Genomic DNA, 12,610 nt, shown 5'->3' with positions numbered 1-12,610 from the left:
AATAATTTTCTAGCTTCTCAGGATTGTATCATTTTAATAATGCCAATTTTAATAAATACCTGGACGAGTTTGTCAATTCCCAGAGCTCTATCTAGTTCAGCTAGCTCAGTTTCATCTTTGCCGCTGAGGAAGGACACTAGCTGTTCAAGAAGAGCCTTCTCATCATTTCTTCCTTCTACTGTTGTTGGTGGACAGAGAAGCTCATCTAATTGTGAACTAATACACTGGCTAAAGGAATCAAAAGATAAAAGAGCTTAAGACTGATATAGCAAATAAGATTTCAATCTCAATAACACAAATATATATATATATATATATGATACACACATATATGCAAATCTTGTTCTAGAAAATTCTCTGTTGAGATGCTTTTTCAACCAATTCTCACACAATGAAATGTTCTATACTTATGTGCAGAAGTATAAATGTTCTGTATGTAGCTTGCATATATTCTCACTGTTTTGTCAATCACTGAAATTTGCTTCCATATTCTTCCTCTTAGCTTATAGAAACAGCTTGAAAAATTAACTAAACATAGTTAAGAAAGGGAAAAGAATTCTTGATGAAAGTCAAAAACAAAAATCAATCAAAATCTCAGGGAAAAAAACCATCTAGCCTGTAGTAAGATTTATTCTATTTATACTCAACTTTCAAAGATGATCAAATTGTACTGATAACATAACATGATTACCACTTACAAAAGAAATCAAACTAGGAAAATGAAACATGCTCAGTGTTAAGCAACAACAACAAAAAACTGTTGCTTACATGAAGGAAATACACAGTCTAATCCAACTGATATCAACTGATGCATAAAAATCAGAAATATACAGAAAATCATACTAGTCATACAAATATAAGGAACCTTCTTTGGAGAAGGTAAGTGGGAATACAGTTCAGAGGTAAAGCTCTAAACCACACTCGACACTGTCTAGTCATCCTTTGGTTGCTATGCATGAGATGTACTGTAATGTTTTGGAATGGAGCTACTTATGTCAATTAAGAAATTAAATTCTAATCAAGATGGGACACTTAGTAGATGTAAAAAGTACTTTCCTTTCTTATACCATCTTGCCTCAAAGAGAAACACTGGACAAAATAACTATACAACAAAAAGCTCAAGAGCTTTTATAATAATTGTTATACTGAGCTCAATTCATTTACAGGTCTCAGAAATTTTATAGTAATCAATTAAAGCAAAGCAAGAGATGAAAAAGAAAACAACTGCTGCATATTACATCAATCTTTTGGTAATTACAATACATACTAGCCTTGCAGTCACACAGTAAATTAATCTGTTTAATGTGGTGTCTTCCTCCATCCCCCTTTTTTTCATTAAACATTCACTTCAACTACTATCTCACAAAATACCAATGTAGGCTGGAATCCTGTTTGGGAAAATAGTTCTTTGTTGTATAAGTTGATATCTGATATTTTATAAAATAGGAAATGTATTACTCACTCTTCTGGTTTATTCTGATTTACAGCAGTCACTGTATTATTTGCCCATGGAATCTGATCACCTGTTCCTGGCTGTCCAAATTGGTTATCAATTGCTTCCAATTCCAGCTCTGGCAATCCTGATTACATAAGAAAAGGTAAGAAGTCAGTATCATAGTGGAAGATAAAATGACCGTATTTTTCAGAAGAATATATTGTATAGGAGAGTGAGATTTCCCCTATAAAATATACAAAGGTCCCTTATTCAGAACTTAAACTGTCTAGGATGTGGCCACATCATAATCAGTGAGAAAGTTAAGAAAAAGTTCTCTGAACCAAAGACAATTTGATGTAAAAAAAAAAAGTTTGCACATAAGTTGATGTCACCATAAGAAGAATCACTCAGAACTTTGTCAGAAATTATTTATTTCTTTTTTATGTTTATGTTTTAGATCTTATTTTTGAGTAATCTCTATACCCAACGTGGGGCTCGAACTCACAACCCTGAGATCAAGAGTTACATGCTCTGCTGAAGGAGCCAGCCAGGTGCCGCCAGAAATGATTTCTTTTAAAGACAATTATAACAATTTTGGTTAACTGCTTTTTCAGTCTGTAGGACATTAGAATCTGCTCTAGGTGGGGATAGGGTTATCATGGCCTGAGAGCGGCAAACACAAGATAAAATATGTTCTATAACAGCCAGGAACAGAAACTAAAGGGCACAGCAGTCGGGGGTCATTCTGAAAATGGACAAGGCTCTGTAGCTGTTAACTGAGAACACAGCTGTATAATAACAGTGTAACAACCGATGTTTATGGTGATGACAAATGCAGAGAGAGGTTTAGTTGTTTTATAATGGAAGGAAATAGTATATGCATTCTAGAAGGTTTTTGTTTAGGCATTTTTTTTTAAAACCTGATAATTTCTGTACTTAGACTAGGAAAAATTGTAAATAACCTAAATTCCAGAAATTTAGGGACTGATTAGGGAGCCATGGTATAGAATTTATAATGTGCCATTAAATGAAAAAGAAAAAAACCCATAAACCAAGACATTATGTTCAGAATGATTCTAGTTTTATAAATTACTTCATGTATATTAGTAGGAAAAAATTCTGAAAGGGTGTGTATATCTTTGGTCGATTTTAGGTTGTAAGATTAAGGATGACTTTTCTTTTTTTGAATTTTTATTTTCTTTTAATGCTTCTAATGGTTACCTGTAATTTCTGAAATGGATATATATTAATTAATTATTGTTATGGGCTGAACTGTATTCCCCCAAAATTCATATCCTGAAGCTCTAACTCCTAGTAGCTCAGAATGTGTCTATTTTGGAGTCAGGGTCTTCAGAGATGTGATTAAGTTACAATAGGGCTGTTAGGGTGAGCTCTAATTCAACAGGACTGGCGTTCTTACAAGAACAGGGCATTAGGACTCAGACAACACAGAATGACGACCATGAGGCCACAGCAAGGAGCCAGCCATCCACAAGACTGTGAGAGGCCTCAGAGGAAACCAAACCTGCCAACCCCAATCACCTTGGACTTCTAGCTTCCAGAACTATGAGAAAATTAATTTCTGTTGTTTAAGCCACCTGGTCTGGGGTATTTTGTTATGGCAGTTCTTAGCAAATTAATGTAATTTTTTAAAAAACAACCAAAAATGTTTTGAAGTTTTATTTTATTCTATTTTTTTCAGAGAGAGAGAGGGTGCAAGCGAGTACAGACGGCAGAGAAGGGAAGGGAGAGAGAATCTTAAGCAGGCTCCGTACCCACCACAGAGCCTGACATGGGCTTGATCTCAATACCCTGAGATCGTGACCTGAGCTGAAACCAAGAGTTGGACATTTAATGACTGAGCCACCCAGGCGCCCCGCCTTGGAGTTTTACTAGAAAACATAATCAGGTAGAATTTCTCATTCTAATGAATGGAAAATAAGTAGATTTAAGAATGCCTGAAAAAATGTGTTTAATACTAGATCATTATTAACTATAGAAAACATGTTATGTGAAAATATATTTTTATGCGAAATATACAATATACTTTTATGTGAAATATACTCAACATTTAGTATGAATGAAGTATGGGGTCCAAGTAAACACATTCATTTCTAAATGCAAATAATTATAGCTTTCAATTAAACTTGTCTTCTCTGTCATGACAAACGATAGAAAAATCAAACTCTGTAGGCTTCTGAAAAACAGAGCAAACAAAACCCACCAAACACCACCAACCACAAATGATGATGAAATGAAAAAGTAATCACTTAATTCCTATCATTATTTAAATCAGAAAGTTGGTCAAAGATGATTATCTAAAGCTGTCCCATTACTCTACTCCATACATTAATTCCTCAATCTTAATTCTATTTAAGGAGTCAAAGAAAATTTACAAGGCTGTCTACCATCAATAGAGAATATTGTAAGATAGTTTATTTGACTCAGTAACAGGATATAGTACCTCGTTTTACTAGTCTTGATGCGGAAAATGTTAAGAAAATAAGTTGGATAAAATTTCTCAAAATGAAATAAGATTCACGAGCTAAGTTTGATGACCAGGAAAAAAAACAAAAAACAAAAAACAAACCCAAACAAACCAAACTTTGATTCAAGTAAAACTTTTGTTTGCATAGGCTTTATACTTAAAAGAAGTTAGTTTTTACTCTAAAAGTCATGTCAACCTTTTAGGACTTCCTTTAGAAATTTATTTCTACAAAAAATTCAAGGATTTACTGGAATGTTTTAAGAAATACACGTTATCTTCTCTTAGTCCAGGGAATAAACCTATTATTTTTGGTCATGTTTGTGCCCTATCTCAAACATAAGTGGGCATATATGTAACCCAAGACAGGCGCGATAATTTGTAAATGGAAGCATCGATGCATCTCCCGGTACCTGTGTTGGAGAGTGGCAGCTGAAGTGGGTAGAAAGTAAGTCCTTAGGGATCCCTAATCAAGCTATTAATCTTTCTTATCATCTTTGCAAAGGCTCAACATCATATTTTCTCCATTTAAAATCTGCTTAGGGGCTCCTGGGTGGCACAGTAGGTTGAGCATCTGACTCTTGATTTCGGCTCAGGTCATGATCTCAGTCGTGAGATCGAGCCCACTGTCAGGCTCTGCATTCAGCACAGAGTCTGCTTAAAATTCTCTCTCCCTCTCCTGTGCTTGCTCTCTCTCTCCTGTGCTTGCTCTCTCTCTCTCTTTCTAAATAAATCTTCTTAAAAATCTGGTTAAAAGGAAAACTTTCTATCTCCCAACAGCCACAAAAAAAATGACTTTACTAAAAATTTCAACCATTTCTACACACAAGTAGAAAGCATTGTCTAACCATGAGAGTGGCTTTTGCACATTCTACTCCTCTAACAGACAATTCACTATCTAGTGATCCTAATGTTCAGCTACTTTCTTCAGGCGTTGGTTAAGAGGTTTCTGGTTCAGTTTTGTTTTACATTTGGCTGTAACAATGCACAGCAGTTAATGTGTTTTTATTTTTCTAAATGTGATGTAGACAAAAAATTAATTTATTGAATGTAAAAAAAATCTATAAATCATAAGATGAAAATGGAAAAACCCAATAGATAAATGGTTAGAGAGTATGAATAGGTCACATGCAATCACTGAAAAATGATCCACCTAATTCACATACACAAAAAAACCCCACAGATTAAAACTATACTGGGATACTTAAAAAAAAAAAAACCCATCAGATTGGCAAAGATAAGAAAGTGTATAATTCAATGTCTGAGGAGGATGTGTAGAAGAACATTATCCGTTAGAGTGTAAACTGGCATAGTATCTAAGAAGGCCATTTGGCAAAATCTATCCTTTGACCAAGCAAATCTATTCAGAACTTCTATTTTGGATATACTCTCATATATGATAAATTATCTCTACATAAGATTATTCATTACAGCTGTATAACAAAAGATACCTACCAAGAGGCACCACACACTAAAAAAAGGGAAATTAAAATGGATTTTTAAGTACTGAAAAAGCTTTATGTGAACCTCATTATTTTTAGAGTTACACAATTATTTTAATGTACTACAAATAAATGAGATTTAAAAATTAATCATCTCAGAATGTTCATGTTCAGCAAACATAAAATCATCCACCTCACAAGATCACTCACTTATTCCAATGAAATTCTCAAAGTTCAAATATTTTTGGAATTCTTCTAGATCTATCTAAAATAGTATACAGGTCCCTCAAGAAAAATATATCTCCTTATAGTTAGATCTAATTTTGGTTTGGGTTTAAGAAAAGAAGTATTATTCTTTTTGGATCAACAAATTTGGCTCCAAATAACTCCAGAAAAATATCAGAGGTCAAATCCACCCTCAGAGGATAGGGATTTTTATGACAGTCAAAAGGACATAGCAGAGGTTTTGAAGGTACTGCCAAAGAGACACATTGTACATATTTTGATCAACAATACCCTCCTAAATTGTCTCTTGATGTGTTTTGGTGGTACATTTCTAACAAAATTATTTAAATAACTTGGTCATACTGCACGGGTGTGTGGTGTGCATACCAACAGGTTGTTCTGAAACCAGGCGGACTGAGATTTAAATCTTGATTCTGCATGTACTACGTGGAAAACTTCAAGCAATTTTTGCCCGTATTTTTTTTTTCTTTTCATTCTCTGGTCCTTCATTTTCTTATATGTAAATAGACCTAAGGAAATTTTCTGGTTCAATGTGGCAGATTTATCCCTTCTATTTTATTTTCCCTCCAAAATTATCTCTGAAATAACAAAAGAAATAAAAAGGAAAAAATAAATCTCCAGCTGAAGGAAAGGCAAAAAAAGTATTATGGCAGCTGACTCAAATGATCAAGAGTTTCTGAAAGATAAAACAGAGGGAACAAACCAATGGCAAAATTTCAACGGAACTAAAAAGACAACAAGACAAAGAGAAGATTCTTTAAGAAGGGGAGTTTTCCTAAAAGCAGACCAGAACAACTCCAAGCTCAGGGGTCACTGGAGCGGGTACAGGAACAGGCCACGGGCAACTGGGCCACTGAACAGCTGCAGCAAGCCCTGCCCCAAGTGCGGAGGACTCTGGCGTCTGCCTCTGGGATTAAAGGGGTAAAGGGCATGACTTGAGGTGGGAGTTCTGCCCAGGGAATCTCCCAGAGTGGGTGCTTGGGCTGCCACGAGGATTTCCCCATCACCAAGCCCCACTCTCTCAGAACAGCAACATAGAAACAGGGCTTCTATAATCAGAACCTACATTTGCTGCCAGAGCAAAAGGGTTTCTCACTCCAGCTAAAGACACACGCTAGCTACCAATTTTGTTCATTCTAGGCCTCGGTCTGTGTACATGGACAGACAGCGCAAATGCACCAAACATGCAAGAAAGGTCAATGGCAGGAAAGAGAGAGAGCAAATTTAACAAAGAAAGTAACTTTGGAGAAAAAAAGATTCTTAGAGAAAACGGACAAGGCCTAGAGTAAGTATAATAATGTATCGTTACACAGATTACACGGTTTATCATACCCACAGAAAGTAATGGACTCCTATGAGAAGAAAAATAATTTCTAGAAATTAAAAACATGATAGCTGCAATTCAAAGAACTCAATAGCAGAATGGATAAGGTTGAAGATTCAGTTTTGATCTGGAAAATGCGGCCCAGTGATTCTCTCAAAATACAGTGCAAAAGGGCAAGGAAAAGAGAAGGTAAGAGAAAAGATGAGTGCCATGGCAGGAGGACCCATAAGTTCCAACTGGTGTACCTCAGGTGGTGAAATATGATGGTGACTAAACTCCGTCGTACTCCAGGCATTTGTACTTGACACAGTTCAGCTTAAGACTGAAGACTAAAGAAAGATGTTCGATTTTCCCAAGTGGGCTCAAGGTTGGGATGTGAAATCAGCGTCCTCAGTGACGGACTCTGGTTCTAGTAGAAGGTAGTGGTGGTGAGTGTAGAGGCCAGAGGAGGCAGAGAATTAGAGGCTATTCTCTTCTTTACTGGATACGTTGCTGTATTTCTGTCCCCAACTTCTTTTTCCTTCTCCAATCCTTTATTCTCTTTTCCTTTAGTCTGCTCAACTTGTTTCCTTAGCCTTATGGCTCCTGAAATCTTATTTTCTTTCTTGTCTATATGGAAACGTCGCAGACTAGCTGACTGCATCTATCATCCTCACCCTCCTTTACCCCAGGATCTTCCCCTTCTTTGCTTTCGGCCTTTGCCAACACTACAGCACAAGGTTTAAAAGATTCTGCCCTATTTATATACTTTTATACATGGAGCTATATTCAGGGGAGGGAATCTCAAGAGAGAAGCAAGAGCTATTTGCCTCAGGACAGACTATGAAGGAAAAACACTGCATTTTCATAGGCCTGTGGAGCTAGAAAACATTTTTCTATTAATTTTAATTTTTATCAAATACATGTAACATAATTTTAAAAGTCAAGACTAAATGGTCCATTACAAATAAAAGCAGCTTTAAGCCTTACCCCTTCTAATCCTTCAGTTACTTCCCTTTCAACACAGGAAGCCATTCTCAACTTGTAGGAAGCCATTCTCAATCTGTTTTCTTTGGCATTATCCTATTTATTTCTAAATATATATATGCTGCTATTCCTTGATGTCTCAATTTGAGACTACTGACTTCCCGATAGATGAGGTCTTAATTTTCCCACACCTACCTCTCCTACTACCTCCTAAGTCCCCAATTTCCTAACAGAGATCACAGTTTTTTTATAAAATAAAAAAATACTTAGATTAATACTTAGATTCTTATGATTATGCAAATATTACTCACTGCAAAATTACATTGTGCACTATGTTCAAACCTCCTTTCTTATACCATGCTTTCTTTTTTCCAGAGTTAACAACTGTCTTTTATTTTTTTCATTTGCCGCTTTTCTAGGGGAATCTTTCAGATACTTCAACACTGCTGACATAAACCTATCAGTAATCTTTTCTATAAACTCAGAGACAATCTCATTTCTCCCTAGAAGCCTCCTTTCCAGAAGATTCAGATTCCAATCTGTATTGGATGTTCCCTAATCTTTTTTTTATTTTTAAACTTTTTTTTTTTAAGATTTCATTTATTTATTTGAGAGAGAGAGAAACATCATGAGAGGGGAGAGGACGAGAGGGAGAAACAGGCTCCCCGCCGAGCTGGGAGCCCAATGCAGGACCTGATCCCAGGACTCCGGGATCATGACTCGAGCTGAAGGCAGTCGCCCAACTAACTGAGCCACCCAGGCGCCCTGGATGTTCCCTAATCTTACTGATCAGCTATCATTCCCGGACTCCTTTCAGGTCCTCTGTTTCCACTGGACCTTGTTATCTTTCTCTTTTTTGGTTTTCTCCCTGTTTTGTTGAAGTACATTCTGTAAGGACCTTCACTAGAAAAGGTGACTATATCATGCAAATATTTGAGCCCTTTTATATGTGAAAATGTCTTTTTTCCATCTTCACAGCTACTGGCAATTTGGATGGCTAATTATAGGTTAGAAATTACTCTAACCTCAGATATTTCTAAAGTAAATTTGAGGTCTAATGTATATATAATAATATGCACCCATTTTAAGTGTACAGTTTAATAAATGTTGACAAAGATATAAACCCATAACCTTCCATCTCAATAAAAAAATAGAATATTTCTGTCATGTCTAAAAGTTCCTTCAAGCTTCTTGGCTGTCGATCTTCCCTACCTCAGCCCCACACTGGCAACCTATGATCTGGACTTTTTTCACTCAGCGTGTTTTTGAGAATAATTCCTGCCATGTACCACTAGTTTCTTCCTTTTCTCTGCTCAGCAATATTTCATTTTATAAATATACCATTTCTTTGTTGATGGACATTAGACTATTTCCAGTTTGAGGGTATCATGAATAAAGCTTGTAGGAACATTTGTGGTCAAGTCCTTTTGATGAGCACATGCTTTCCTTACTCTTTGTTAAATACCTACGAGTTGGATTGCTGGGTCACATGGTAATGTATGTTTCACTTGATGAGAAACTACTGAACAATTTTACTATTTTATATATCCAACAGCAATGCCAAAGTTCAAGGTGCTCCACATCTTTGACATCATCGTTTGGTACTGTCAGTTTTTAAAATCTGGGATATTTCAATGGATGTGTAGAAGTACTGCATTATAGTTTTAATATGAATTTCCTTGATGATTAAAGATACTGACCATCTTTTCATGTGCTTATTGGCTATTTTCAATCTTCATTTATGAAGTGTCTTAAAATCCTTTGCCTTTTTTTTAGATGGGGCTGTTTCTTGTAACATTTTGAATTCATGTACTACACTTGTTAGAACTGACGAGCTAATATTGATACATTTTCATTAACTAAAATGTAGAGTTTACAGGGTTCACTCTTTGTGTTGTACATTCTACACGTTTTGACAAATGTGTAACCACATGTATCCACCATTACAGTATCATACAGAACAATTTCACTGCTCTAAAGATCCCCCATGCTCCACCCATTCATCCCTCCCTCTGGCAATCACTAACAATGAATCCCTGTCAACCACTGATCTCTTCATTGTCCCCATAGTTTTGCCTTTTCCAGAATGCTTTATAGTTGGAATCATACAATATGTAGCCTTTTCAGATTGGCTTCTTTCACTCAGAAACATGCACTAAAGTTTCTCCATGTCTTTTCAAGGCTTGATAGCTTCCAGGTTTGGGCAATTATGACTCATTGCGTGCAATTCACATCTTCTCTCTGAAAGATTGTAGAATCTTTCTCTCTGGTGTGTTCCAGAATTACCTGATGATAAGTTTTGGTACAGGTCTTTTTTGTGTGTACGTGCTGGATACTTGTTGAGCCACTGCGATCTGAAGAATTATGTTCTTTGGTTCTAGAACATTCTTGATTTTTTTTGTTTGTTTGAAAATATCTTCTCTTCCCTTTCCCCCCCTTCTCATTGTTTGTTTGATTCTTATCAATCATTTTTGGCCCTCATAGGTCTATCTTAACATTTTTCTTTCCAATTCTCTTTTTTTTTTTTTTGGTCTTTTTGTTATTTCTGAAAGTTTTTCTCAGTTTTGTCTTCTACCATTTCTCTTGAAATTTTAAAATGCTGGATATCTAATTTCCAAAGATATTTTCTCATTCTTTGCTTTTTTTCCTTCCCATATGGATAAAATATCTTTTCAAAAATTTTAGGGTTTTGTTTTTGTTTTTTTTAGTCCAGGCACTCATTATATAGCTCTATTGCATCCTCTTTTTGTTTCTTTTACTCTCTTTCAAGTTGCAGACTTCCCTCAAAGTCCTGGTGATCTCTGGCTGTGTCTGTTCAGTGTTCTAAACACTGACTATGAGAGCTGAGTGTGAGGCTTGTGTCTTCTGGGAGCCTTCTGTTGGATGATTAGACGGCAGGGTGACCTTTGCACTTTAGGGAGCTCTCCTTACACACTCATATCCAGACATCTTCTTTCTGGCCACTCGGTTCTCCTGAGATAAATCCCCAGGCTCCCATATTGGATGGAGATCCAGGATCAAACCACTCAATATTCAGGCTTCATTTTATTGCCCTTTAGCCTTGCACCTTCTTGTTTCCCCAGAATCTAGAGCCTCTCAGTTCCAATTAGGAGAGACTTCTGGAGTCATCTCATCTAATTCTTCTTTTGCGGATAAAGAGAATAAAGCTCAGGAAATTCATGTGCCCAAAGTAACACCGTTAAATGGAGAATGTGAAACTTGAACCTGGGCTCCTGCTCACACCTAGTGCCCTGGTCAGCTGAAAAACTGCTTCCAAAAATGTCAGAAATGACTCAAGACCTTTTTATCCAGCTTCCTGGAAATCTTGGCAAACTTGTAGGAATTGTGTTTTGACAGCTAAAAGCTGCAGTAAGACTGAAATAAATGAGTCCCACATCTGATCCTGTCAGAAGAGGGACAAGACTTAGATTGGGAACACGGGCAAATTTTGAAAGTGAGCTGCTTAGTTTCCTTTGGTTTCAAGGTTACACAATGGAATTACCACAACTGTTATTTTCAACTTCAAAATTTGACAGATGAAAAAAACTTGACAGCCCAGTCTTCATGAAGTATTATACTATCAAAGTGTCTCTTTAGGCTAGAGCAGCAGTGACCCATTTCAACGCAGTTGTCTCCTAAATGTTGCTCCATGGGATAACATGACTTGAGAAAAGGAATTCCATAATCAAGAAAGTATGGTAAATGCTGGGTTACAGAAATCTAAACTGGTATGTTTAACATAGGACTTTTTAAAACCTTTAATATGCACTGTGGAATTTTAATAGGAGAATGGTATATGTGCCATGTAGTATTTGCCCAGTGGATTTTAGCACAAAATCCCTTTTTTCCAATTCATAGGACTAGCATTCAAAGAAGACAATTTGGGTAATATAATCTGACCAATACTATATTTCTGAAAGTCCTGCTATGGAATGTTTTGGGTAAGAACACAAAATTGCTCTCCTCAATATCAACTATTCACTTTAACATTAATTACAGAAAGACAGAAGTTATACTATAACTTAAGATACAGATACACATGATGAGTGAAGTTCATATGTATAAAAGTAACTGTACATTATTTACAGTGGCATTAATGCAAAAATAGTTCACTCTCAACAAATAAATAGTCTGTGCAGTAATGCTGAGAAACAAAGCACTAATCCACATTATCATTAGACATTTAAAGTGAGGTTTTCTCCCAACACATACTATTCAGCCTGGAAGTGGGTCTGGCAGTGGTGGACTGAAGTGAAGTGGGCAGGGTCTCCGATTTGACGGTTACACTGGTGACCGCACCATCCATCCTCTCTGGCTCACATAAGCCTGGCAACTGGGCTGCCTTCTCCAGCGTGGGTAGTAACTGATCAAACTGGTCAAGGTCAGCTGTAAACTAAGAATGGAAACCAAAGTTAGAGGAAATATATTCTGTACTTTACCTGAATCAATGTAGAAAAAAAGTTGTTCCTTTATACTCTACGAGTTAAGTGTGACTATGAGAAAATGAAGAAAGAAGAAAGAATTAAAGATTGAGGCCTCACTGAAATTACGTGAGCTACTAGAAAACGGTTTGGATGCTTCTGATATTACTATACCAGAGGATATAAGATAATATACACATAATATTTGTCTACTATATTTAGGCATAAAATTTATGTGTTGGAAAAAGATTGGACTAGAAAGAAGTGTCAAGAACATTGTGTCATGCTGTC

General features: G+C 36.2%; 1 protein-coding gene across 7 annotated transcripts in view; it reads right to left on the bottom strand.

The window, feature by feature from the left end:
* Positions 1-12,610, bottom strand: part of NCOA1 (nuclear receptor coactivator 1) — a 243,317-nt gene that overhangs the window by 36,473 nt on the left and 194,234 nt on the right. For all 7 annotated transcript variants that reach the window (XM_025867841.2, XM_073897063.1, XM_025867835.2 and 4 more), the window contains 3 exons: positions 12,111-12,291; positions 1,463-1,580; positions 60-228 (listed from right to left, as the gene is read on the bottom strand). In XM_025867841.2, the coding sequence (XP_025723626.1) occupies positions 60-228; positions 1,463-1,580; positions 12,111-12,291 (468 nt within the window). The remainder of the gene's footprint in view (positions 1-59; positions 229-1,462; positions 1,581-12,110; positions 12,292-12,610) is intronic.

This window comes from Callorhinus ursinus, unplaced genomic scaffold (assembly GCF_003265705.2).
Source record: "Callorhinus ursinus isolate GAN/ISIS: 27379988/994484 unplaced genomic scaffold, GSC_fseal_2.0 scaffold10, whole genome shotgun sequence".
Classification (NCBI taxonomy): Eukaryota; Metazoa; Chordata; class Mammalia; order Carnivora; family Otariidae; genus Callorhinus; species Callorhinus ursinus.
This window is presented reverse-complemented; position numbering and strand designations above follow the sequence as displayed.